The 26,807-nt window shown below is 38.0% G+C and overlaps 3 protein-coding genes across 6 annotated transcripts; 2 read left to right on the top strand and 1 right to left on the bottom strand.

The window, feature by feature from the left end:
- Window positions 1-8,248: 8,248 nt before the first annotated feature.
- On the top strand, window positions 8,249-10,589 carry LOC112577100. The gene is made up of 4 exons (XM_025260049.1): window positions 8,249-8,495; window positions 9,030-9,167; window positions 9,638-9,754; window positions 10,357-10,589. Exons 1-4 carry the CDS (start codon window positions 8,412-8,414, stop codon window positions 10,519-10,521), a joined length of 504 nt encoding a protein of 167 aa, XP_025115834.1. The 5' UTR covers window positions 8,249-8,411; the 3' UTR covers window positions 10,522-10,589.
- A 300-nt stretch (window positions 10,590-10,889) lies between these two features.
- Window positions 10,890-17,002, bottom strand: LOC112577101 (RNA polymerase II subunit A C-terminal domain phosphatase-like). The gene is given in 8 exon segments (XM_025260050.1): window positions 10,890-13,773; window positions 13,776-14,037; window positions 14,410-14,555; window positions 14,557-14,658; window positions 15,282-15,407; window positions 15,921-16,011; window positions 16,391-16,489; window positions 16,754-17,002. Coding segments are annotated over 8 exon segments (3,138 nt in total). The 5' UTR covers window positions 16,975-17,002; the 3' UTR covers window positions 10,890-11,682.
- A 153-nt stretch (window positions 17,003-17,155) lies between these two features.
- Window positions 17,156-25,922, top strand: LOC112577099 (centromere protein L-like). 4 transcript variants are annotated; one of them, XM_025260048.1, is made up of 12 exons: window positions 17,156-17,202; window positions 17,540-17,696; window positions 18,227-18,301; window positions 19,834-19,958; window positions 20,557-20,638; window positions 21,132-21,179; window positions 22,709-22,866; window positions 23,509-23,596; window positions 23,839-23,950; window positions 24,220-24,322; window positions 24,722-24,781; window positions 25,072-25,922. In XM_025260048.1, the coding sequence occupies exons 2-12, from the start codon at window positions 17,582-17,584 to the stop codon at window positions 25,156-25,158; spliced, it is 1,053 nt and encodes a 350-aa protein (XP_025115833.1). In that variant the 5' UTR covers window positions 17,156-17,202; window positions 17,540-17,581; the 3' UTR covers window positions 25,159-25,922. The 4 variants fall into 4 exon arrangements, with proteins under 4 accessions (XP_025115833.1, XP_025115829.1, XP_025115830.1 ...); XM_025260044.1 differs by having other exon boundaries at window positions 17,156-17,234; XM_025260045.1 differs by having other exon boundaries at window positions 17,156-17,239.
- The last annotated feature ends 885 nt before the right edge of the window (window positions 25,923-26,807 follow it).

Genomic DNA, 26,807 nt, shown 5'->3' with positions numbered 1-26,807 from the left:
CAAGTGTCAATATGGGAGTGTTGAGCAAGACTGACATGCGCCTCATCGATGCAACAGGATGCCCCAGAGCAAGTTTGCTTGATAATTGTCGAGAACTGTGTTTGTAAATATCAATTAGAGTTTGTAAGTCGATTGGGACTGAGGAAAGGTCACGTGCACGCCAGTTCACCTGCACTAAGTATGCGTTGGTGCATGTGTTCGTACATCTGCCGAACAAAGACCTGCACCCACACGCGCATGCAAGCACACAGACTACGCAGTCAACAGTAGGAAAAGTATAGATTATAAGTTTTTATTAAATATTTTTAACCATAACAACAGAAGTTATTCCGAAAAGTAATCGTGCCTTCAGATGTTAGCAACAACTCAAACGCTTCGAGAAGTCAATGAAATCCGATTGTTTTGTTTTTTTCCTGATTTTGAAAATCGTGTGCATCTCAAGAAAGGCGTTAAACTGGATAACTGAACTGATGTCTTTCTTCTCTGTTTGGTCTTTACTGAAAATATTCTTGCCTAATCAATAATGTATTTCTCTTCATTTGCTATATAACTAAACAGGAAGGACGTCTCTGAAAAATAAAACAAATCATCAAAATAAATAAATAACATTATGACATTCTTCTTTCAAGCGTGAGACTGAATCAGTAGGTTTATTCTAAGAGCTAATTCAGGTTTTGATACACTGTTGAAATATTTCGAGTAATTGATGTTTTCATCTTTTTTAAGTACCGGAACAATATTGTGACCTTTATGACCAGCACTGCCTCTCCCTAAATAATATCACGATACTCTCTAGCAATAAACTATACATTCTTACCAGTAACCTAAATGAAAACTTATACAATTGCAAATTCTTGACAAAACCCTCCAGCTTCTCCCACACTGAGCAAAAAGTGATCACATCACTCACTGCCAGTTCACAAGAGAAGGCTGAGACATAAAAAAAAAATATATTTCACTTTTAGGTTTATCTGCGGTCAGAAGTTTCAGTAAATACAACAAAGGACAAGTGATTTACCTTTCCAAGCGAATTTTGTTTTCCTTAAAAGCGGGGTCCTCGTGATAACCGAAGCTGGATGCATATTACATTTACTAATATCATTTTCCCTTTGTTTGAAATATTAATTTGAAATGTTGCCCTATTTAGTTCTTATTTATACTGTTTCTACTTGAGAGGTCTTAAAAGTAAAAATGTTAAAAATAATATATTTAAGCAGACAAAAATGACATCAAATTATTTAATTCTTAGTAATATCCATCATTTATAAAATGCTGAATATATTTTGTGCTCCAACTTTGTAATTTTCTCTCTCTATTAAGTCTGACAATTTCTTAGTCCTTAAGAGATGGTTCAAACGTTTTTTGAGTGCATCCAAAGCAATTACTAAAATAGGTTTGCTGGAAATTTCCAAGCAAACATCCTAAAAAATAATTTCAAGTTTTCTTAAGGACAAAAAACAAATATTTTTGTAATTCAATGTCTTATTCCCATTTAAGAATAATTATTTCAATATTTTTAAATTTACATTGATGTTTAGGAATCCATTTTATCAGGACCTGCTTCCCTCACTCCTTTTACCTTCTTAATGTTTAATTAAAAGTAAACGCACTCGCTAAAATATATTTGTACGCACGCACGAGCGCACAAAACACAAAAACACATATACACAAACTCGGGTGATTCGCACACACATACACACGCACGCACACACACACACACACACACACACACACACACACACGCACGCACACGCACACGCACACGCACGAATACAAATACAGGTGGACAAATGTTATGTGCCTTCCTCTAGACTCATTAGTACGGGTGTATCGACCTAACTCTTCAATAAACGATGTCAGAAACCATTGATTGCAATAACCCATTATTAATGTAAGCTTTGATTGGTGAACTCTGAATAAACGTGACCTTTCTCGATCATTAAGAGACTTTGCGGCGCCCATTTAAACTCTAATGGCGAAGAAAATTTTATTACTTAGTAATTGTCCTCTATAAAAATAGTCAGAGGCCTTCCACACCCACCTTTAACCCTGTTTCTTATCTTAGAGACAGTGCGTCGCCCTGACGAACATCAGATGAAAAAGGGAAAGTTTTATGAGTAACTTCCACGTGTTTACCTCTCGAGTGAAAACAAAGGACAAGCATTGACTTGTCTTTTCGTCGCTTGATGTTTAAACATTCATGGAAATCCGTATTGTCTATCACTTCTCTGCATCCAGGCTTGTTCACAGTTATGAAAAGCTGAATGTGTATGTTCAGAGGAAATTTTTAATAAAATATAGATTGTTTTCTCGTTCTAATTATAGTTTTATCTACTGCGTTTATTAGAAGAAGTGTCCAGTCAAGCTCAATATCTATTGCAAAGGCTCTCTAATGTATGACAAGTCTACAACATCGGTGTTCTGCAGTGAACTTGTCTCAGCATACGAACAGTCTGATAGCGTGTCCTTAGGATGCATCAGACAAAATGTCGCTGCCGGAATCAGTTCCTCTGCGAGAACATCCGTGCAGGCAGATGAACTCATGGGGATGCAGACATATCTCAAGGCCACGGATGTCTTGAAGCATGCCACGTACGCTAGTGAAGCCATCGCCATCGTCTTCAACATCATCAACGTGTGTGTCCTGAGCTCGAGGAGAATGCGCAGTCCCACAATGGCCTATGTCGTGGCGCTGAGCGTAGCTCACCTCGTCTACACTTTCGTCAGCCTCGTCGACACATTTCGACAACTGGTCATCCCCTACTCCCTGAAAGATGTTTTTTATTTGACGTACGGAATTTACATATCAAACTATCTTTTGTCCTGCATCGCTCGGATAATAAACGGTTACCACTGCTTGATGTGTTTAGAACGTTTGCTGGCTGTTCTGGTGCCTCTCAAAGCCAGACAGTTTCGTCTCGTTCGCTCCCCACTATTGTTTATTTTTCTTATACCTGTGGTGACCTTTCTAGCCCACATTCATGTCTGTCTCAAGCTGGAAGTTTTCCAGGTCACGGCGCCAGACAATAGTACCTACCCATTCTATCGTTATACTAGTTTATGTATCTTCGCAACCCGGAGCCCTTCGATAATCTTAGTATAGCTGTGAAGTCCATCTTCGTGTACGGGCAGCTGCTGGTTCTAATGGTAGTAGTATACTGACCATTGCTGTGCTAAAAAAACACTCGGAGCATCGGCGCCAGATGAAGACCAACGTGGATGCTCGTGCTTCTCAGATGTAAGTAAACCAACCGAAACATCAACAGCACCCGACTCAAAGTTCTATAGGTAAAAATTTAAAGTTTTTGAGCAATCAAAAAAAGCCAAACCAAACTGCTCCAGGCATCACTCATGGCAAACTTGATCCCAATCAAGACTTCATTGTAAGGCAGGTTATATTGTTACAGGCATCAGCGATGGCAAATTTGCATAAGACTACTTATTAATGTTAGTCTATGTTAACCAAGGTTAGGGAAACTTAGACAAATTCGACAATAATGCTAGTCTGCGCTAGTCAATTCTGTGTAAATTTAGAACTCAGTGCTAGTGATGTGCACGACATGGTCACGAGTCACACCGGAGTCACGAGTCCGTGATGCAGAGGCTGTGATGATGCCCCACGATACCGCATACCCGTACTCACTAACTCACTAACTATGCGATGTTGCAGGCGCGAGCTCCAGTTGACCATCACCATTCTGGTCTCCACCATCCTCTTCGTGCTCCTGAACCTGCCCACGGTCAGCAACTCTATCGCGTACAACGCTTACCCTGTGACTTACGGCCCTTTCAGCGTCCAGAAATATCTCTTTTACTTCCTCCAGGACTTTGGTGGTGTTTGTTTCCTGCTAACATTTTCCACAGATTTCTTCACCTACGTCGCTCTCAGTTCCGCTTACCGGTCGTGTTTAAGAGGGTTCTTCAACGCTGGGCAGAAGGACAGCCTCGAAGAAGAGCGAGACGAATTCCGAGATAACCACCTCAACAGCTACCTGATTTAAACAACGCCGGGAGCTGATGACAACAAAGCAAGCAAGCTGGAAAATAATTTTGTCAATGATATGTTTATCCGAAGCTTCTTACGCTGAAAATATCTGGAAGAAATATAAAACTTTCCTTTGAGGAATGCAACATTAGAAACCAAAATTTCTAAGTATATATATATAGTTTTCTCTTTAAACGGCTTTTTGTCTCCAACGTAAATGGCTATTTCTGGCATGCATGCAGGATTCTTGACTGCTGTTACTCAGTTTGTTTTTCAGCTTCTTCGTCCCTTGCCTCTTTATAAAGAATTAGAGTATAAAGACCAGGACATCTCGGGGACATTGCATCTAACGCACCACTCGAAGAAAGGAAACAAGCTACCGGACTGAGTAGAGAACGGACATACATGGAGTGGCCACAAAGACTTGCCCCGTAACACTGGATCATCGCACTGCAAAGATATTTTCTGTCTCAGCCTCAACTACAATGACTTTTAATATTTTAGTCTTTGGAACAACTTTTGTTTCTTGTAGATGTCAGTACAATGTCCTTCTCTCTTTTAGCTTTCACTACAGTGACCTCTCGCTCTCCTTGCCATCTCATGATCTCTAACTCAAAATCTCAAAATGTCGTCAACATAATGACCGGTTTTAATAATAATAATATAAAAAGACCTCTCCCACACCCAGTTAGTGCTGGTAGAACAAGGACACCACCATACTTCCAGCGAGATGAACGCTTAGTGTGGCTGGAAGCTGATCCCAGTGTCTCAACATGTGGAGGCTCCTGGCTCACCCTCTCAAAACCACAGGCAGCATGGGGCCTCGATGACATGTAGTCACAGCATGATGGAGGTAGGATATGTAACACTTCAGTTATATTACTGTGCTGCATTTTCTGCTCTCCCCACCACCACCTACCAAAGAAAAAAATATGCCGTCTATCGGTTTCGAATATCGAGCTTTCTGTACCAACGGGATTCCTATGATAACTACAGAAAGAGTTGTTCTCAATGCCTACGGTGTTGTGACTGATCTTCGATGATAAAAAAACGGAAACCGTTGAGAATGAGATAGTGTAAGAAAGCACCCAGTTACTTGATGATTCCTTTTTCATTTATTTATTTATTCTGTGAAAAATTATTTATATATATACGAGTAAGCGAGTAAACCTTCATATCAGTGTCCACTTGCTCGCGGTGTAAGCAAAGGCGTTTCTTTATGTTTGACTTGTATCTCCCATACATGAAGTAAGTATGTTACTTTTCCGAACATCAGGCAGTATTTGTATTTTTAAGACATATTTCAATACATGAGCAATAATAACACTGTGTTACTTATCCATACATCTTATGCTCGGTATAATAATCGGTAACCTACTATCCACTTAAAAATATTAGTCATGTTAAATACCGGTAATATATCTTGATGTTGTTTGATATACAACATTGAGGCAATAGTTCTATGCTTCGAAGATTAAGGCAAGGCAACGGTTTTTTAATAACCCATTTGTGAAAAAAATACGCTTTAAAGATTTAAGATGTAAGGAATAAATTAATAAAAAAGAAAAATTAAGAACCTTATTTCATGACAAATAATTCGGAAGAGAAGGGGGTGTCTGGTGCATTTAAAGAACAGTTTATAGTAGCCAAAGCAATAAAATGGTTAATCAATGGTTTGTAAAATGAAATTAGTACTGAACTTGCAATAAATGATAGACAGCAATAATTAATATTATTTAAAAACCAGACACCACATTTACCTCAAACAATTGTATCGTGCAAACTGAGACATAAATACATAAATAAGATGATGAGGACTGACCTCTGTACCTCAGACAGTCATGCCGCCAATGAAGACCGTGAAGAACCCTGCAAAGTAGAACTATATTTTGTCCGTTAATCTACCCCTGAACAGTATGGAGGCAGAGAAAGTGGTTCACCGTCACGGCTTCTCTTTTCTTGCTGAGCAGCTGCTAGATGAGCATAGGGAGCTGAGGCTTGACGAGACAAGGTGATGATCGCTTCCTGTCTGCGGCTGGAGGTGGCCTTGTTGGTAATGGGTTGCGGATCAAACCTTCTGAAGAATGCTAACGAACCGTCCTCGATTCCTTGTGGGGTTAGGAGGGTATTACTAAGTTCAGTCAGTGAGTGCGTGCAAACTTATTTGTTTCTCTTTTGACCAGATTTTTCTGTTTTTCCCGATCATTGCTGGCAAGTATCTGGGTTAACTTTTGGCTCTAATCTCCGAGTGCTTCTATGACATCTTTCTTGGGTACTACCTTTTAGGTTATGCTTCATTTCCGGTCAACAGTAAAGGTATCCCATGAAGAAGAAGCTAAAAGACTACCAATCTCGTGGACACTGATGATGTGTCACAATATAGGAACTAGGAAGCTGCCTGCTTCTAAGACTGATGGTGCCTGACTGACCTTATCTCTCATCATGTATGTGTTCTCGGGGTGTGTATAGGATACCCGGTGTACAGCACTTCTGCTTATTTGATGTTTCTCTGAAACACACTGCTGTAGCCTGTAGCCAGCTACATCGTGTATCGATGCTTAAACAGCACAAAACAAAGCCTTGTGTGGACTGAACATAATTAGGTTCATACTAGAGGTCAGTATGCAGGTCAACATACAGCGATGCCTGTCTCGAAGGCCACCTGGCATAGAAATCAAGGGCATCGCAAGTGACTTTATGTGATCATGCAAAGAATATGCACATTCCACATTAAAAACATATGATTTTATTATGGTATTGGTGTATTACTCATATACCCATCCAAAGCAGCACATCCTTAATACCGACAATTTGTAATATGAACAAACCTGCGAAACAGATGAAACTATGGAGAAAACTGTAATGAAAATGATACATTCTATCTTACAGAGTTCTGAAACCCCCTGCTTGACAGACGGGCACAAACAAATGACCGAACAAATGTTTTTTTCAGTCTTTAATCTGCGCGGGTTGTTCTCTGGCAATAGTTTAGGAAATTGATGATTGAAACCGTTTTTCGTGTGATTGCGCTTTATAGTGATACATGATAAATTTCGTACTTAGGTTCCTCATTAACAATTTCACTCGGAATTTCGAGTATCATTACTCAGGTGTGTCGGTACTTCTCCCTAAAGTGTTCTAAGTGTGAACCACACAACAGACAAATCGCTAAGATTTAATTTATTATCTAAATATGCTTTACTATGCACGCACAATATAAGAAGGTTATGTAATATATATAGAGAGAGAGAGGGGCGAAACTTCTATCGAATGGTGGGAAAGAATGGTACAGCTAGAGGGAAGAGGAGGGGAGAAGCAGACACAGTTCCGGCGACCCTAGTGGTCATTCTTGGCTGATTGCTTCTATATGATCCGACAATGGACCCACACCTCCCTCCGCCGGATTGAGTCCATTCTTTCCTGAAGTTCCACCCTTCGGTGTACCCTCTAAATACGACTTCACAAAAGCGCACAATGATGTTATTTTTCTTCAACACAACAACCATAAAACGCAGACTCATCGAATTTAAACACATTTTTTCTTACCTTCTTGACAGCATTCGGCCAATGCTTTAACCAGTGATCTAATAATAATAATACAGTTGATTTATATAGTACTTTACGGAAAAAACATGATGATGATGATTGAGGAGGAGAAGGAGGAGGAGGAGGAGGAGGAGGAGGAGGAGGTGGAGGTGGAGGAAGATGGAATCTTTGAACAGTTAATAAAGTTTTACTTTGAAAGGTAACTGAAAGATATTATGATGTTTGTATGAATGCTCATTTCAAAACCGTTGATGCAGTGGCCTAACTTTCTAAGACAGAAATATCATTCAATCTACACAACTATTGTTACAGCACTATTTTTTTTAAACGTAAGAAATAAGTTTATAAAAACTTGATCTTTTAACAACTGCACTTTAAATATACAAAAGTTTCGCTGGAGATTATCAGTTTGTATCCACACAGCATCATCATTTGGGTGCACTGAGCTAAAATGTACATCCACATAAAGATCTTTATTTTACTGCGGATGTCAAATGAACGACTCAGAACTTGCCTGCTTCATCTCTCTAGGCTTCTTCTAGAATATCAAAAATTTATATTCATTCAGAATAATCTAATGAAATTAATAGCAACACCTCCACTACAAAGTCTTCCTCATCTCTTCATTTTACCAAGTGTAATCCACACTCGAAAAAAAAAAGGTCTTATCGAAAGAATTATCAGTGATGTAAAATGATAAGTGACGTTTAGTTAACGATGTAAACACAATACCATCTCTGAAGGCTTTACTGAGTCCGGGTACCCAGGCACTTGATACAGCTACCCCCATTTCGTTGCTGTTCACCAGAAGTGACTGTGTGCCGAGTGTTTCACACAAACCAGGAGACACGGCATCGAAAGTCAGTCTGCAGCAGACGACATGCAGCCTGTGACGACGGGCTACGTCACCAAGGGACACTACACCGAATCCCAACTGCTAAACTATTACCGACAGCGGGTGCAGGCAAGTGTGATGGGGACCTCTTTCAAAAGGGCGTATCAATAAATATTGACAAAACAAACAGACAAACAGATTGACGGTAGGTGACCTTTGTGGCGATAGAAAGATAAGTTGGTTTTCATAAGGTATCGACCGCAATATTGAGGAAAATAATATCGGCTAAATATTTTTTAAAATTCTATCACATCTTTTAAGTAAAAAAGCTTACCCAAACTAACTATATGAAGACGACCCCTTTCGTTACGAAAAGTAGAAGAAATGTTGGGCGCTTATCAGTAGACGGAACGCTGACTAAAGAATGAATGGCTCGGTCGATTGACCAGCAGAGGGGACAGGGAGAATGATAGAGGGCGGATGATAGAGATGGTGAGCATGGGGTTAGATGACCGGCTCCTTTGCATTTAGTTGCACGGATTAACTGGTTGCCATAAATAAAGGACATCGTAAACCAGATGATAGACGATGAAAGTGAACTTGGTTATGCCAAACTATTGATGTGTTTTGTCTGTGTGTGTGTGTGTGGGTTCGTGTGCACAGAAAGAAAAGGCAGCGGTTCGGTTCCACGAGAAAGTCACCAATAAAGCCTTGAACATCAAACCGCCTTTGGCAGATGTCAGCCTGGAAGACCTTGCCAAAGCGAGATCCGTCTATGGCGTCAGGCGTCCGCTGACTACAGTAAGTAGCTACTCAAAAAGTCAAATAATCTAGTGGTCATACGGGAAACGAACTGTGTTCGCTTTGTCTAGGAAACGGTATGTGGAAGGCATTCAACCACTCACCATCCCTTCTGCCCCCACTGTTACCTTCCCTCATAAATCAGATGCTCCCTTCTGCATGACAACTGCTGGTTGGGCAGGTGTGTGTGTGGAGTGGGGGCGATGAAAAGAGTTTTCAAGACAAGCTTCGAACTCCTGACCGAGTGTTGTTTATTAACCCCCAACTGCTGAACTCAGTTCACGCCGACGGTCCTATTCCACTGTTATGATGTTAGACTTGCCCACTTCAGCTTGGGAGGGAAAAAGAAGTGCTATCAGGGTATGACAGTTTGTTTCAGAGATTTCTTGTGAAGACCATTAAAATAATTACTATAATTTCGTTCATGAATTTCTGTTTGGTTTTTTTTTTTTTTTTCGTGTCTCACGCAGTCACCGCCCGTACGACTTTACGATCACTTTCACCGTGTGGACCACTCGTGGGACCAGAAAGTGGCGAAGGAAGCCCTGCGAAACTTGACCAAGTACAAGATTTCTGCTAGAGAGGAAGTACGTAGCTCTCTCAATGTGTGCACGAGCCCGCTATAGGTACGTATGTGCTCTATTCTCATACACGACGAAGTGATTAGAGGGTAGCAATCGCCATGTCGTTTTTCCAACTTTCCTAAAGTGAGAGGAGCAAGCATCCAACTACCAGCCACAGGAGGATAAACACACTCACACACACAAAACACGACCTGACAATATTTCTCCAAATGTATGTCCCAGATATGCATTAACCCGTGGCCGCTTGGAATACTTGTCTGAACCCAAATCATGTAAACCAAATGGATATGCACCGGAAGCATACATGTGAAGGCCAAACAGACACAAAGGTACATAACTCGAGGGCATGACACCGGAAGCAGACGAGAGGGGAGCGAGAGAAATGAGGTACTTGAACAGATGTGTTGAGTACAGCAGAGCTGAATATATTACGTAATAGTAAATGGGACGTGGAGTCAATGAACCGGTTGATGCGTGTTGTTTAGCTTGTTTTGTTTTTTCAAGCCTGGACCGACTACAGTTCGGATGTGTTGTACCAGCGTCGCACTTTCCGGGCTTGAACATAACAAGAATCTATTGTTGCGCTCCTCCTTCTTGTGCTGCAGGAGCATTACCGAGATGTCACCGTGCTGTCGAACAGTGTATACGGTCATCGTCTCCACAAGCCCGTTGAGGAGCTGAGACGTCACCACGTCCGCATCGCCCATTTGCGCTCCAATGTCTTCCGCCGTTCCGGCATTGAATTCGGCGATGGCTACCCCACGCCATGAAATCTTTACAAGAAAAAAGTCACTAAATTCTACTGATCAATGCAGTAAACAAAACTTTTTTTAAAGTCTATTGCTTGCACTGATAAATGATGCCTACTTTTTGTAGTTTTTATTTTTCAATTCGTTTTTTGGTACCGCTTCACTTCTTCACTTAGTTTCCTTGAGAGCAGCAAACATCACAAAAAAACAAAAACAAGAGCTCAAAATTGTGCTTAAAACAGGAAAACATTGCCACATAAAAACATACACATAAAAAGCCAAGCTGCCATAGCTGTCATGCACTGGTCTTTGTGGCAACTGACTGGGTCACTGCCAATTGCTTAGATTCTGCCCTTTCCAAATGTCACTATTTCCCAAAGAAAACAATATGAACCAACACATTTTTTAATGCTGAGCCTAAATCACATTAACATTTAATAATTTTCCACAAGAAAGAACTACTAATTGAAAATATTTTTTGCTGTTTCTCATTTACTGGACTGAATGGGCAAAGGCTATCAGCCTTAGAGAAAGTCTTCAGTATCATAAAGTATCAATTCAAACAATTTAGTTGCAATCCCTCACAAATGCAAATATGAATATTTAAATATTATACAGATTTTAGAACAAAAACAACTTACTGAACATTAAGTTTTCAATTAAACTCAGAAATGAATTTCTTCTGTACAATGTTTTTGAGAATATAAAACTATTGAAAATTTCAACAAAAGTACACAAAAGATGGCTTAGAAATGAAAAAAAAAAAACTATCACAATGTAAAAACAACTCAACATACAAGCTGCCTATGGTCAATTATGACCCACCAACAATGGCGTAGTCTTAATGTGTTCTGCTTTGATCCAGTACACCAGCAAAATGGTATCCTTTTGTGGGGGGAGCTTTAAATGAAGAGATGTGACAATGCTCAGAATTTAAGGTCTGGGAAAAATTATCACATGCTAAACATTACCGCCCATTACATGGCAATAAGCTGGATACTTTTAGTCTTTAAGCAAACTATACCACTGAAGCTCAATGCTTTACTTAAAAGCAAATGCCATATTGTAGAGTTCAAAATTTAATATTATAATTTCATGCAGAGTGAGCTGTAAGTTTAAATATGTTCCAAGTCTCTATCATGCCAATTTTTCACCTTTATCAGAATAGGTTTTTAACACATTTCACAGAGAAGCCAAAAATTCTTTCTCGACTGCATCTGCAATTTCGTCATCTACTGACCCAATAGAATCAGCATCTGAGGAAGAAGTGTCAGTATCTGGTGCAAAAGTATCCACAGTCTTTTGGAAACGGTCAAACTCATTCTCTGTGTCTTCAGTTTCTATCTCAGACTCTTTCAGCTGCCTCTTTTCGAGATCATCATCAGCAGAACGAGGCGAGGAAACTTTTCGCTTCAATCTCCAGCCTCTAGGAAAGTCTCCACTAAGAGAGTCAGACGAAGAATCAGTCTCATCTGCTCCACCAAGTACCTTTTTACGGAGTCTCTCATTTCGTTCCTCAGACTCTTCTGAGGAACCAGAGGCATCCTCGGCCAGGAGATCATCCACTTCTTTGTCCATGCACTCCAAATCTTCATCAGAGAATGAAAGAAGTGGATGTACAGTGCTGGCAAAGGATGCACCACCTGACTCTGACAATATCCCTGCTTCTTCATCTGGAAGCTAGTTCTGCTTTAGCCTGTGCCACAGCTGCCACCCTTCAGACCTCTGAACATTGTCTTCCATTTTCTGACGTTTATTTTGTTCAAAATTAACTGTTTCCTCTCTACCCTCATCCCAAACTTCATCATTATTAGACATACGCTTCAGACACTTCTGTTTGTTGTCCAGTTTCAATCCTTTCTCTGGTATCACTGAAATCAGATTGCTGTTGGCACTGTCCTTGCTGAGTGGAAAAAGACATGGGTCACAGTTTTCCCATCGTTCTGAACACGCCCAGAGCCAGTCACTGCTGACAATGTGTATTTTCCCTACACGTAGAGCCACCTTATGCTTGCTAGTACCTGGCTTGGCTGCAACAAGGTGAGTTGTAGCCAGTTCTTTACTGCCCACTTGCTTGGCATCAACAATATCAGGCTGAACATTTGCTCCAAGAGCTCTAGCAACAATATATGCTTGACTTTTCTCCAGGGGTGTGTTAAGTGGAACCAGACCACTGAACACGATGTTGCACCCCCTAAGTGTCTTGCGTTTGACATATGGAATAATAGATTTGAGATCGGGAAGAGGTTGGTTTGGGAACAAACTTGAGGATGAAAATAAAGGAATACTGGAGTCAGCTGAACTGCTAGCAGATGGGACTGTGGCATCTTTTGAAGGCATCGCTGAAGTTTCAGCATGTGTAGCTGGTGTATCAACTGTGTCTACACTGGAAGAATCACTGGAAATAGTACTGACACTTGCAACATTGAAAATGGATGTCTTTGCTTGATTTGAGATGGATCCCTTATTCAGACTCTCATCATACATTGTGTAAAACGCTTTGTGAATTCTTGTGAGTATGTCTTCAAGATGCAACAGATAATCATCATTGTCATCCCACTCAATACTTTCATCCTTTTCTTGCGGATGTTCCTTATCTGAAGAGGACATTTTGTTTGTGTCTGTGAAGTCATCCACAGGTCTGTTTTTTTCATCACCAGTAGGAGTAATCTCTTTCTTCACATTAGGTTCACAACTGTCAACAGCTAGTGGGATTTGTAACACTTCTTGACTTGTGAGATGGTTATTGTTAATGTTCCCTATTCCTGTGCTGTCTTTTGATTTGTCACTTTTCTTATCTTCAACAATGTTTATATCAATTTCAGATTCATTATTCTTTTCATCAATCCTCCCTGAAGCCTGGGCACTTTCCTCCTGCCTTCTATTATCAACAGATGCCAACATGTCCCCTGAATCCTCATCTGAGTCACTAGACAGAGAAAGATCCTCAGACACTTGGTTTTGCATTTCCGCTGATTTCACAGCACATTCACCTGACGTCTGCTCTGACTTCAAGTCTTTCTGATCTGACTCTTCCGAACTCTTCTTAGGTTCTGCAATTTCATCTATTTCCATCATTTTTTCACATTTTGAAGAATCACCTGTACCACCTTCAGGTGTGTCAACTGTGATCTCAGTGCCACTCTCCTCACCTCTGACACTGCTAATGGATTTAAGTGGAACTTCTTCAGGTACAGTCACATCACCTTCACTTCTAGCCACCTTTTGTAGAATGCATTCTTCGCTGCTGCCTGAAATATCAGTTTCTGGAGTTATGCCTGTGGTGACAGAACAATGGGATTCACATCAGGTGCAGCAAATGTGGTAACTGTTGACTCCTTCTGGTGATCAATGATTTTGTGTTTGATGGGAATGTCATCATTTTCAGATTTTGTCAGGCCAGGTGGAGCATTGATGTCTGCAGTACCTTGGAAAAAGCGATATGGCTTAACATGCACAAGGTTGGGTGCAAAATTCCAAACGTCCTCTCTGTCATCAATGATGCATACCATAGAGTCGCCGCATGGAAATAAAGCCCTGCAGACACAAGCAAATGTTATTATGACTATGATTCATTGTTCCTTCTATCATCCAAGCCTGCTCTACCTTAGAACTGAGTGCCACTAAAACTGAATGCTTAGAATGCATGGTAACCCCACTATTACCTACTGTGGAAGCACACAAGCTCACAATGGTAAAGCACCAATGTCATACTCTACTAAAAGTTAATGACAATTAATAGTTAATGCCATTTAATTATGTGCATAGTTTAATAATGAAACTACTACTTTTTTCCTTCAACAAAATTCAGCAAAACTATTACTACACAAATAAATGAAACTAACAATTCAGCTAAATTATTGCTTGAGACAAAAATAAATAAAAAGCTTAATTAAATGTTAAACTCACTTCAAGTTTGCTGTTTTTGAAAGAGGATCAAAGCACTCATCTCGTGAAAGTATTCTGTGAGAGAAAAATTTCTCATCAGGGTCTATGAGACGTGCCACAGTGTGGGCATACAGTCGAACCCCAAAGGTACAAATGTGTAATTCATAAAAGTTTGGAGATCTTCTCCAAGAATTCTCTTGTGTATGGCCGTAGGCGTGTATGATACCAAACAGTATGAGGGCCTTGCCAAAGCTGGAAATGGTAAACATCCTGCAAAAGTATAAAGATAAATTAGCAAGACTGCTCTAAGGTCTTGTTTTATTTTGTCATTTATAAGTAGATATTTGCATGGGCATACACACAGACACACCTTTCTTCCCAAGAGAGCTAGTATCAACACCACACAGCTATGCTAATATATTTTAATGCAATGTAATCTCTTTTGCCTTGTGACTATGCTGACATGATCTACAAAATATTTGATATCTGGATGAGTCTATAGAAGTATTGAATGATCTGTTTTCTCTGCTTTCATCACAGAAAATACATCAGAAACAATCTGGACATCTAAACCATAACTTATAAGCATCTTAGACTATGAAAATGAAAAAATAGCATTTAGTTCCATTCCATGGAGTTTTTGTTGTAAAGTGACCTGTTTGGCATTTGTGTTTGATGGGAATGTCATCATTTTTAGATTTACGCTAACTTTTGTTTATGCTAATGTATGTGTCCATGCAAGAGAAGGAGCAAAATAAAAAAAACTTCTGAATAAGCACATACAGCCTTGGGACAAGGGATGAACAAATCGTCATTCTCATCATCAATTATTGAGATGGGATGTTTTTAATTTTCTTATACATGAATTATTCAGTCTATCTTGTCACTAATACCTTGAGATTTGGCGGTATGTCATCATTAGTAGTATGGATAAGAGTCTGATCCAAGTCCACAAGCAGGACCAGCTTTCTTGTCCTCAGTAAGCGCTGTTCATCCTCTTTGCCAAGCTCTAGTGCTTGCTGAAATCAAATACAGTGCAGGAAAACTTAAGTTACATGGTATATATCTCTTCACTCATTCTTGAATATATGTCTGGTAAAAAATAGAGATCATGTGGCTGAGATGTGAGAAGGATGAGATGGTAAACTTTGCAAGTACAGATCTCATTCAGTGTTACAATACCCTTAATCTGGATTTTAAAAATGAAAAGTAATTTTGATGATTAAGCTAGGGCAAGCAAAGGTCAACATCTTTCTTGTCACAATTGATCTCACCTCTGAATAAAACTGTCTATATACATCACACAAAGTATATGTGCTGCAAGTAACCCTGTCACTATTACTACTCATGTGATAGATATCTTGCTAACACCCAAAAAACCCACCATAAGCTCAAAGCCTGGTAGGTGCAGATGGAAAGAGAAACCAATTAATTTCAACAAAAATTCAATGGCAAATGGCAGATCCTTGATACCATTAATGTTGAGGCTATTTAAACTGCTCTCAATGCCGTAGACAGTAAATGTTGCTCACCTCTTTGCTAATTATCAGCTCTGGAATGTTGTGCACCATGGCAACAGATGCTGCTACACTTGTCTTACGTTCTCCCGCAACACCTGCTTCCCTATAAACAAAACATTATAAGCTAGTGTGTACATTACATTGTCAAGCTGCAAATTTTGCTTTAAACCTGAAGTAAACCATCTTTAAAAGGGCTGCAAACATGGGTTTAGTTCAAATCCCTTTCTTCACATAAATTAAACGATAAATATCATCACATGCTAAAAGAAGTCAAAATAGCGATATGACAAATGTTACGTTGTTAATATGGTCTCAGATCCTGCATTGGCTGCAGCCTTGGTGACACATGAATATCCATATGAATATGGGCTGACGAGTTATTATCAAACGTTTTGGAAGCAGACAATTCTTTTAATAATAATCTTAAACCAGTTATGTGTAACAAATTATCCTTCAAGCTGGCCTAACACTTGACAAATTACCTCCTTAAGTCGGCTCCACAATCGGCGCACATATCTTTCATCACTGTTGGATGAGTACAACCGCCAGAATTCTGTGGACGTAGATTCAAAAGCAGTGACCTGAAATGGTTTAAAATTTTAACTCGTCTCAAACAATAAAAAATTTATTAAGTATACTGTCTGAGATCATGCGATTTCTTCGTAAGAAGCATTTTTCACAGACTTAAAATAATTGGGTCAGCAAATGATATTTATCTTTTTTAATGTTTTTTTCCTGCAACATGATTGATTTTTACACTGTACATTGTAAATATGGTTATCTAATTTCATCACGATCTAAAAAACCAAACTAAATAACAAATAAAACATAATACGCATTTTTACCCTGGCGGCGAAATTGATCCTGCTTCGACAAAGATTTCATTCACGATTCCAGACTCTGATGCCTTAAGTTTTATCAAAGCTTTGGATGCATTGTCTTCTTGGGGTTCATACAATGCCAAAACGGAGCCCTTCATTACCGTACTATCCTTCTTCACTTTCCAAGTGACAATCTTAATTGCACAATTTGCAGGGGAAAGCACCTGCGTTACGGAGGCAGCCATTTTTAACTAATATACCGCAGCAAATATTGCTTCGGTATCAAAACTGCGTAACATCATCATTAGACATTATTAAATCAAGTATCTTATTATAATCTTTAATGGTCATCCGTTAAATATTTCCAACTTGGTTCCTGTGTATGTTGTGCACCTCTAAGAAACAAAATGAATTTTGTTTTTATCCAATCAACATAAAGCTATCATGGCGCGGTAGTTGAAGTTTTGGATTGAGTATCTAACTTGTTGTCTTGAGTGTAGATGAAGTAATGTTTGTATGTTTTTGTCTGGCTCTATGCACAAAATTTCTTTTACTTATGCACTGTTTCTGACTATTATTGTTGTATATCTTACCCGTATGATTGAGAATGTTTGAGTCATTGTGATACCACTCATGCAGTCACCGATAAAATTCCCTTCGACTCATGCGCTCTCGTTTGCAGAAATAAGCACAACTGTGCATACCAAATCATCGAATTCGTGAACTTAACATTTTATGTAACTAATACGGGTGTGATGCTTAGAAAAGGAATACTGGTTTCTTGTCACTTGTAAATGTAACATTTTTCAGTAAGCGGAGACTTCGGCGTTGGATACATTGATCACAAATGTAATGGAGCAGAGTGAAACACCAGTTACAAGATCATCATCTCCTCTTATTCAACCATGTAGCAGCATACGGCGTGTATTTCCTTTTAAACGCACACCACATCGTCGGAGGATCGATGGTAAGAATTAAAAATTAACTAGAATAACATATCATCCATTTGTAATGAAATTTTTATGTATACGTATGAAGCATAGTATTATGTATATGTTAAAATGTCGTAACATGTTTACTGAAAATTTGACGATGTAATTATGTATAATGGCAGCTTTTACTTATATAAAAAAGAGTAATCCCCATCAGAGGCAACAAATTGAAGGCACATGTTATAACAGAAGGGGCATTCTGACTGCGAAAGATGCTACTTTGTGTTAATTTTAAGGCAATCATTTGTATAGCTTGCCCCCAAAGTTCATGAAAGATGGTCATAGATGGCATGCAATATTTTTCAATTGCAGCTTAAAATATTTGAGCAAATAATTAAAAACTCTGTTAGTATCTTGTATCCAGTACCTTTGACTTTGCAATACTCCTACTTTACTTCCAGTTTTGGGTTGTTGACATCTAGCATTTATAACATTTACATTGAGAGGCATTAACTTGTGTCTGACTCTGGTTTACTATGTTCAGCTCTCAGTTTGTTTTCTTCAGATGTGCAACCAACATCTAACATTGATTCCACTGAGTCTCAGGAACCAAAGCATCCCGAGTCAGCTAGTGAAGGAGGTGAGATTGATAGTTTTCAGTTGATAATAATCATAATCACTAACATATATCTTGACCCTTTAAAATTTGCATACCAGTCCAAATGAAGTGTTGATGATGCTAAACTGTTTATCCTTCATACTTTGTTCAAACACTTGAAGAATACACAAGCCTGTGCACGACTGTTGTTTGCTGACTTCTTATCGGCTTTCAACAGCATCCAACTACATATCCTAGCTAGAAGATTATTTGACACATTTCCCTTGACCATCAGCTAGTGTCATGGATCATTCATGTTTTGGTTCACAGGCAGTGATGAATACTTGTCAATGGCACTTTTTCCAACTCCGTCACAATGTGGACCAGCTGACCACAAAGCTGTGTTTTATCCCGGCTTCCATTTATTTTGTATGGCAACACCTGTCGCAGTGACCATAAGTCATACCTTGTCAAATTCTCTGATGACCTGCACTGCTCTCTTCTTAGTGTGTCAGTAGATACCCATTGTGTAGCTTTGGATGAATTTATTGCCTGGTGCAATGGCAATTTCTTAGAACTTAATGGGGGTAAAACCAAAAGGATTGTCTTTGATTCCATTTGAATTCTCCACCAAGTCCTGTAAGTGTCACCCATGATGAGATAGATATTGTCCCTGCTTTTAAATACCTGCTCATCATCTTCATATGGAGACTTCGCTGGGATTCCAACACTCAAGCTGTCATGAAGAAGGATCAATAGTGCCTCTTCTTTCTCTGAAAGCTGGACTTTCTTGGTCTCCCAGCAATTACTGTCCTTGTTTATCTGTTTTTGCAGCAGTTTATCGGTGAAGGACAACAGCAGCTTACATTGTGTTGTATCCACCTCCTCCAAAGTCATTAGGACAGCCCAGAGTGTTCTTCAACCTCTGTATACCAGGCAGACACTTCTGAAAGTGTCAGAAATTTTTCGTGATGGCGTGTCCTGTCAGGAGAATTTTTCCTGCTCTCATTGAGCCGCCAATTCTGTGTAACTACATGAAGGGCCAACAGATTGGCTGTCTTTCATTGTTACTGGATATTACTGGTGAATGAATGCAGCTGTTTGAAACATGAATGCAAGAGTTTGTTTGGCAGATATGGAGAGGTTATAGTATTGTTAAGTGCTTTCATATCAAACTGCCTCTAATTACCCTCTAGGATAAGTAAATTGTAATTTTATATGGCATCACTGCAGGCTGCAGAAGCAAGTTCATGTCCTATCTTTGGGTCATTTGAAATCAAATATTTTTTAGCATTTTAGAGCTTGCCTCTGTTAGCCAAGTGACAAAGACTGGCTACTAGTGTTTGTTATGTTTGTTTATTTTGTTGCTATTTTAATGTGATGAAGGGGAGGTAGCTGCAGAAAACAAGTCAATGTGCACTTACTTCTCTTACTCAATTTATAGCATAAATTTCAATCAACAATGCATTTAAATCCTCATTAAGCCTGATAGAGGCAAGCTTATGTCGTGACCAGATGCAGACCAACATCAACAAGTGTGTATGTGCATGTATGCATGTTTAAAAATGTTGCAGTTTCTTTACCTGGGCTGATAAACAAGACATGGTGTGTGTTCTACTTGTCTCCCCTCTATGGGTTTTCATTGGATCCACAGGCACTAAAACAGTATGGGAGATCACTGACCACATACTTTGCTCAGGTTAGTGTTGTATATCATTCATGCTTCGGATGTGCAGGTACAAGCCTATGTTCTCTAAACAAATGAGAGATGAGTGTTTGACTTGCACTGAGTTCTCCACCACACAATGAAGTGCACTTTATTTTTTAAATAAGATTATTTATTGAATATTGATAAAATTTATATCATCGTATATTAATGATTCCTTTTTGTGTATAACTTGGGGTTATAAATGCTATTCTCTTCAAGAAAGTGTTAATGTCTACCTATATTAATGCCTAAATTCAACGTGCAGGCACTCATACACACATATATTGTGATTTACCCCATGTAAAGAGCTAGAAGAGCATATAGACAGTGACTGTTTGGGCTCTCGAGGGAGAGATAGTTTTGGTGCTTTGACACCACTCACAACTTGACACTGAAACTTTACTGGTGAAGAGATGCAGTTATGGCATTTGTTCAGGTCTATTCAAATGAGGGGTAGTACCTTTTGCTGACTCTCTGCCTGCTTTTGGTTGACTGTACTGGGGAGAAAGTTTGCTTGCATTTACTTCCCCACCACCACTGGGTTTCATTGGTAACAGAGATTTAATTCAGATCAATATCTTCCTTCTAGGATCGGAACAAAGAAATTACTGGAGATGGAAATAAAAAAAGCTGCACCTTCAGTGTGTATAAGAATATCAAAGTTGGAGATGGTAAGCTAGCGTGTGTCTGACCTATTTTGCATTGTTCAGATATTTTGTTCTACTATTTCATAATATCTTATACTTCCTTGACCTTCCAGAATTGACAACCTTTTGCCCAGTTATTATTATTTTATCTTTTTTTTGTTTGTAAAGAATTTTAAGCAACCTTGATGCGGAGGAAAGCTGCGATAGAAATCACATCATTGCTATTTAATAAAGGATATATTAGGTCATTCACATACATTTATATTACATACAGATATATATAAATATATGCACACACCCACACATAAAAATTAACTTTTAGATACTAAGCTCACCCTTTCCTTTCACATGTCATCATGTTGTGTAATCTTTTCATGTTTTGTGCTTTATATAATTTATTTTGCTTACAGGGAATGATGAGTGAAATTGCAAGTCAGTGCTGTTTTTTCAAAGAATCAAGAGATTTTGTCTCATTTTTCAGTCATGTCTATATTATTTATTACTTTGGTGTTTTTAGCTGATCCAGAAGCAGTGCAGATCCTTGTTACAGGAAAGCCTCCAAATGGTGAGCCATATGATGTTGGGAAAGTGAAAATTATTTAGTTTAAGTAGAGCTTCACAGTTATTACTTTCTATACGATCCTATTTAAAGGCTTATTCCATTTTTGAAGGAATTAAGAAAACTCCATCGTCCTATAATTCATTTGCCATCTTGCTATTTGCCAAGTATAATTGATCTTTGCATCACACTTGTATGTGTGAAGTCATTTTATCGGATATAATTACTGAGGGTTTTATCAACTAGTTACATAAAAAATATTTATGTGGATTGATACATATATATTGATATATATCAATACAAATATGTAATTGTTATCATGAGGCTGTAAAGAAACTTCTTTAGTTATTGTCTGTCTTTATGGATGTGAAACTGTGTCATTGACTTTTAATAACAAGTAATGCTGAATTATCAGCTTTCATATATCATACTTTTTACTGAATGTCTTATGCAGTTAGGCCTCTAACCCAGTGGTTCTCAAAGTATTTCGGACCGTGGACCACTTTACTTAAGTAAAAAATATGGCGGACCACCAAGGCCTAAAAATCACTTTGTACTATGAATTTCAAATTTAAATTGCCGCATTTGTTTCATTACAATTCAAAACTAAATGTACTTGTGTGACAGTATGATAGTAATACGTTGACATAAAACTACCTCATTATTTGTAATTAAAATGTTAATGCGAGGAATGCATCACTTTAAACATCACTTTGCTGACATATGACGACTGTCAGCCGCGGACCACCTGACCTATGCATGCGGACCACTCTTTGAGAACCACTGCTCTAACCTATGCCCTTACATTTTGAGGTCTCAAATACCAAATCTTTCATTCCCCCCTTTTCCCCAAGAAAATATTTTCTGTGAGATTTGGAGCTCTTTTACGGGACTTACATATTTTTATTCAAAGAGAAACATCGATTATATGATTAGGATTTCATAATTTGAAAATGTAATGGTGTGAATTTGCTTGATGTTGTGTTGTAAAAGTTCTCTTTCACTTTCTTTCTTGTCTAAGTGATTCCTGTCTACTCTTTCAGTTCACTTTTTACACATCATTTGCTGGTCACTAACAAGAGTCGCTAACAAGTAGAAAAAAAAGCATTAATATGATTCTGTGCATATGTGCTTTAAAACACATATGAATGTTATGGCTTAACTAATGAACTAAATAAATGTTTATACTTGTTTATTGATTGTTGACCTCACATTCTTGCTTCATTTTCTGGATTTGAATTAAAATTCATTAGTGATTATCTATAAAAATGAAGCTCTCTGGCATCTGCCATGAAATTTGGCATATGAATCTGCTTATTTCCAGCAGGTATCATTGTTGAAATTGCTGTTCTTGTGAGCATCCACATTGCGTTGTGCAGTCAACCATAACTTGATGAAACTGTACAGGAAAAGATTTTGTAATCAAATTTGCAGGTCTTAGGGGAGAACATAAGTGGTCTTTGTAAAAGTGGAGGAAAACTTAGATGTATACATATAGCAGTCATTCTCTTTATAAAAACAGACCTTTGTTTCAGGGAAGAAAGTGGGTCCTGTTCTCTTGACAGCCATTTTGTGTGGTGTTGATATTGAAGTTGATCCGTGTGTTGGATTTAAAGAGCACTTCGTCTACTATCCCATCATGATCATCAAAGCAAGAATTATCCTTTCCTCACAGCTTTGTTCATGGCTTGAGGTTAGTTAAGTAAAATTAAATAGTAATAGTAGTAGTTATTGTATAGTGGGAATAAACAATTCTAAATCTTCTTTTAAATAACATGTCCCTTAAGTCTCTTTTCCTGCTTCATTTCTGAAAGCCCCTGGAAATAGGGCCATGAAAGAGTAATTCCGCCAAATGATAGCAACATACTTTGCACTCAAGTTCAGATGCGGTTGGTCACTTATTGCAGTAGTAAAAATTTGTATCCTTTATTTCAAAAATTATTTGTCATAAACTACTCCTCAGATAATGCTCGCATTTTAATTGTGCTGAAAATGTACATATTTTAGTTATGCTTTGAAGAGGTACCACCAGTAGTTTAAGACCTTACTTTAGATGGTAATCAAAGTACTTATTAATGGTCCTGTATTAATCCTCTGATTTTCCATTATGAGTTTTGTCTTTGCATGGGACATTTGAAAGGTTATTTAATAGTTGTATGCTGCTGTGATTTAGCAGTGAATGCTGATCCCTCATTGTCTGACTGTAGTTTGGTGCAGCAATCAGCTTATATCTCATGCTGTAATGCTTGTCATCTTCTGTGTACATCATCATTCATGAACTTAGAATGGTGCCAGAAGGGTACAGAATTTAGCATTTCTTTCTCTGTGTTTTCAGAGTCACTTTGACTGCCGCATTGCTCCCTTGCGCCCTACTTCCATGGACTTAGCCTGGATGGTAGGAATGTGGAGTGGGAATGTTACAGGTACAGGAACTTGTATCACATCTCTGCACTAGTGCTGCTATTGTCTGTTCAACCTTATTTAAGTGATTGTGTACTGTACATACTGTATGTGTACATTACTGTCCAACAATTGTAAGTGTTAAAATGTAAAGTGAAAGTTAAAATTATTCTTAAAAAATATTGGCAGACTGTAAAATCCTTTTCTGTTCATATATCAAAGAAAGATATGCTCAAGCTGTTGTTCTGGTCTATTGTATTGGCAGGAAGAAAAAGCAAGCCTGTAGAACTTCTGTACACTGTACCAGAATACTGCTCAGGCATGACCAAAATCACATACACCATAGATGCTGATGACTGCAAGGTCTTGTGGGACAGGTGAGAAAAACAAGGAATAGTCATAAAACTGAGCAACTGCTATTTTAAATTTACAGTTAAGGATGTATTGATAAGGTTTTGCGTTATATTGATGTTAATGATTTGCAATTATTCTGCTTGTTTTTCTGAAACATTCATTTGAATCAGAAATATTTTTCCTTCTTGCACATTAAAGAATGTTATACACTGATAAATCTTTAGAAAAAAAATTAAAATATGTGTGTATGTGCATGTTTGTGTCTGTGTGCATTTACTTCTATGTGACCCAGTATCCACACCGCAGAAAGTGCAGAGTTCACTGAGGAGGAAGTCGGAACATTTATGAAAAGCTTGGAAGAACATTTTTATGAGTGCTTCAAAGTCAAACTGTGGGTAAGGAAAACAGTTTCCTGACAATGGTATTATTTTGATAGAGACTCCTTAGTAACTTTTTCCCCTCTTTTCAACCATCCCACCTTTTTGCTCTTTAGTTTACATTTAATAATTTATTTTTCAATAAACACTTAAATTGTTAACAATTGATTGTTAAATACATTTACATTTCCTCATTTTTTTTCCAAGTCGTCTTTAGACAATTCTGTCTGCCATCTTTTGTTGTATTAAGATTGTTCAACGGTGACATTAACTGTCTTCATGTGATATGCATGTCTGTCAATGCTGACAAAGTGTTTCATTGACTTACTAGATTCAACATAAAGCAAAAAAAAAAATAAAATGCAAGTTGACATCTCTTGTGTCATTTGTATTCATGCTTGAAAATATTTTTTCCAGAAAATGCAGTTAACAAGAATTGGCACTCCCCTGGCTTATGTTGGAGATGGAAGGTTGAAGGTGAGGACTACTGGACAGTTCTCCAACCTTTATTGATTCATGGTTTTTTTCTGTGATGAAGGACATGGATAACAGTCACTACTGACATGATTTAGCCTACTAGAAGTTATCGTTCAAAATAACTTCAATTTTTCCAAATGATCATATACTGTTTGTTCAGTATATAATATATTAATTTCTTTCACTATTGCACTCAAAACTATATTTCTAAGAGATATCACCATGAAATGTGTCTGCTTTGATGTTTAAAAAAAGGGTAGATAACAAGGATAAAATACTTTACATTTCAGATATTTTCTGCAAAGGAGGCCTTGCAAGTTCTTCGATTTATGTCAATTCTTGCTGTTGAGCAATTTCAGACTCTCAGCAATATATAACTTCGTCAGAAATCACCTATGATACAATATGTTAAGACAAGGGCATTAATTACTGACAAGAGCTGGCAAGGTGGCGGTGTTTAGTGCATTTACTTTTGTTTTATTTTTGTTATAACATTACATAACTTTATGATGTGAAGTTGCTACAGACAAACATTCTTCACTTTGGCAGTGAGTCCTGAGAGCGGATGCACATAGGCATTATACATTAGCCACTATTGAGGCTGTTAAACTGACCTCAAGACAATAACCATATGGCTAGCAACTGTGTTTTGCTGTACAGCTGCCCTATGAAATGTTCATTTTAAAAAATAGACAATATACTTATGATGCTATGTGATAATGTATTTCTGCAACTTTTAATAATTAGAACTAATGAATATATTTACTAAGTTGTGGGTATATTTGTACAAGGTATGTTGAAGGACTTAGAATGAAGAGAAGTAAATAGTTGAGCTTTTAAAATTTCTTCACAATTAGAGTTTGAAAAACATTTTACTTGGATAAATCTGGCCACATACGAGGCATCTTTTGCTTTGACATGTCTGATGTTTTCTTCCTTTTATTATTCTGGTAAATGGTGAATGAGACTATTCACTCAAAATGTTTAGGCATTCTTGAGCTGGGCAAGTAATGAATGAAACATGCCTTAAACTAATAGCTTTTTAATTTAAGTATAGTGCTGGAAATGTTTTAGTTAAGATGCTCTTTACTTTTTTTAATTTTTGAGATTTTAATGTGAATAAAACTGTCATTGGAAAGTAGATGTTTTTGAACATTTCTATAAATGATGGCAAGATGACCATTATCAGCCTCGATTTTTATGAGTGCTCGACATGAAAAACATCAAGTGTAGTGCAACATAATTGTGTACACAAGTTTTTGAGGTGGAATTCCCTATTCATCATCCTCATTTTGATATCCTGCATCTTGACACACAAGATTGAATGTGAACTAGAAGGCTAATGACTACCGCATGAGGCATTTTAAAGTGACCAGGACATGGTTTACAAAGTACCTTTAATACTGTTATGTGTTATGTTAAGTAGAGTATCTGGCCTAAGCATTTTTATTAAAATTTCCTAAGCATTTTTATTAAAATTTCCTAAGCATTTTTATTAAAATTTCCTTTTCTGCCAAGTAAATATGCTTGTATAATTGTAAAATATAAAGATTTACACAAATAGTTTTTAAAGGTACTTCAGAATCTTATACCTGCACAGTAATAGATGACGTAAGCATCAAGAGGAAATCTCAAACTGATTGAGTTAGTAACATACCTGTTCCTTCTGAACCTTGTGCTGCTTGAAAAAAGAAAAGGTCATCAGAATGTGCATCTACCAATTGTCACAAATTTGATGTCGAAGGCTCTTTACATAGCTTTCATACATTTCGACAAATCCCAAAACTGTCCTGCAGTGGCCAGAGAACATAAACAGAAAAGAGATGGGAAAGCTTTTGATGCCTGATGATAATGATGATATGGTTTGCTTATGATATTTTACACAAGAGTGCTTTATGACACAATATAATAATTGCAAGAAAAATGGAATTCCCAATATGCCACCACTTTATTGGCCACGTAACATTGCACTCAGAATATAGTCTGATGATGGAAGAGACAAAATAAAGAACAATCAGGACTATCT

Source organism: Pomacea canaliculata, linkage group LG12 (genome assembly GCF_003073045.1).
Source record: "Pomacea canaliculata isolate SZHN2017 linkage group LG12, ASM307304v1, whole genome shotgun sequence".
NCBI lineage: Eukaryota > Metazoa > Mollusca > Gastropoda > Architaenioglossa > Ampullariidae > Pomacea > Pomacea canaliculata.
This window is presented reverse-complemented; position numbering and strand designations above follow the sequence as displayed.

Bases quoted from the DNA above. Each gene is read 5' to 3' on its own strand.
- LOC112577099 (XM_025260048.1), top strand. From the start codon at position 17,582: ATGGAGCAGAGTGAAACACCAGTTACAAGATCATCATCTCCTCTTATT. The intron at 20,639-21,131 runs GTAAGCTAGCGT...TGGTGTTTTTAG, and splicing joins GAATATCAAAGTTGGAGATG to CTGATCCAGAAGCAGTGCAG. The intron at 21,180-22,708 runs GTGAGCCATATG...CCTTTGTTTCAG, and splicing joins TACAGGAAAGCCTCCAAATG to GGAAGAAAGTGGGTCCTGTT.
- LOC112577100 (XM_025260049.1), top strand. From the start codon at position 8,412: ATGCAGCCTGTGACGACGGGCTACGTCACCAAGGGACACTACACCGAA. The intron at 9,168-9,637 runs GTAAGTAGCTAC...TGTCTCACGCAG, and splicing joins TCAGGCGTCCGCTGACTACA to TCACCGCCCGTACGACTTTA. The intron at 9,755-10,356 runs GTACGTAGCTCT...CTTGTGCTGCAG, and splicing joins AGATTTCTGCTAGAGAGGAA to GAGCATTACCGAGATGTCAC.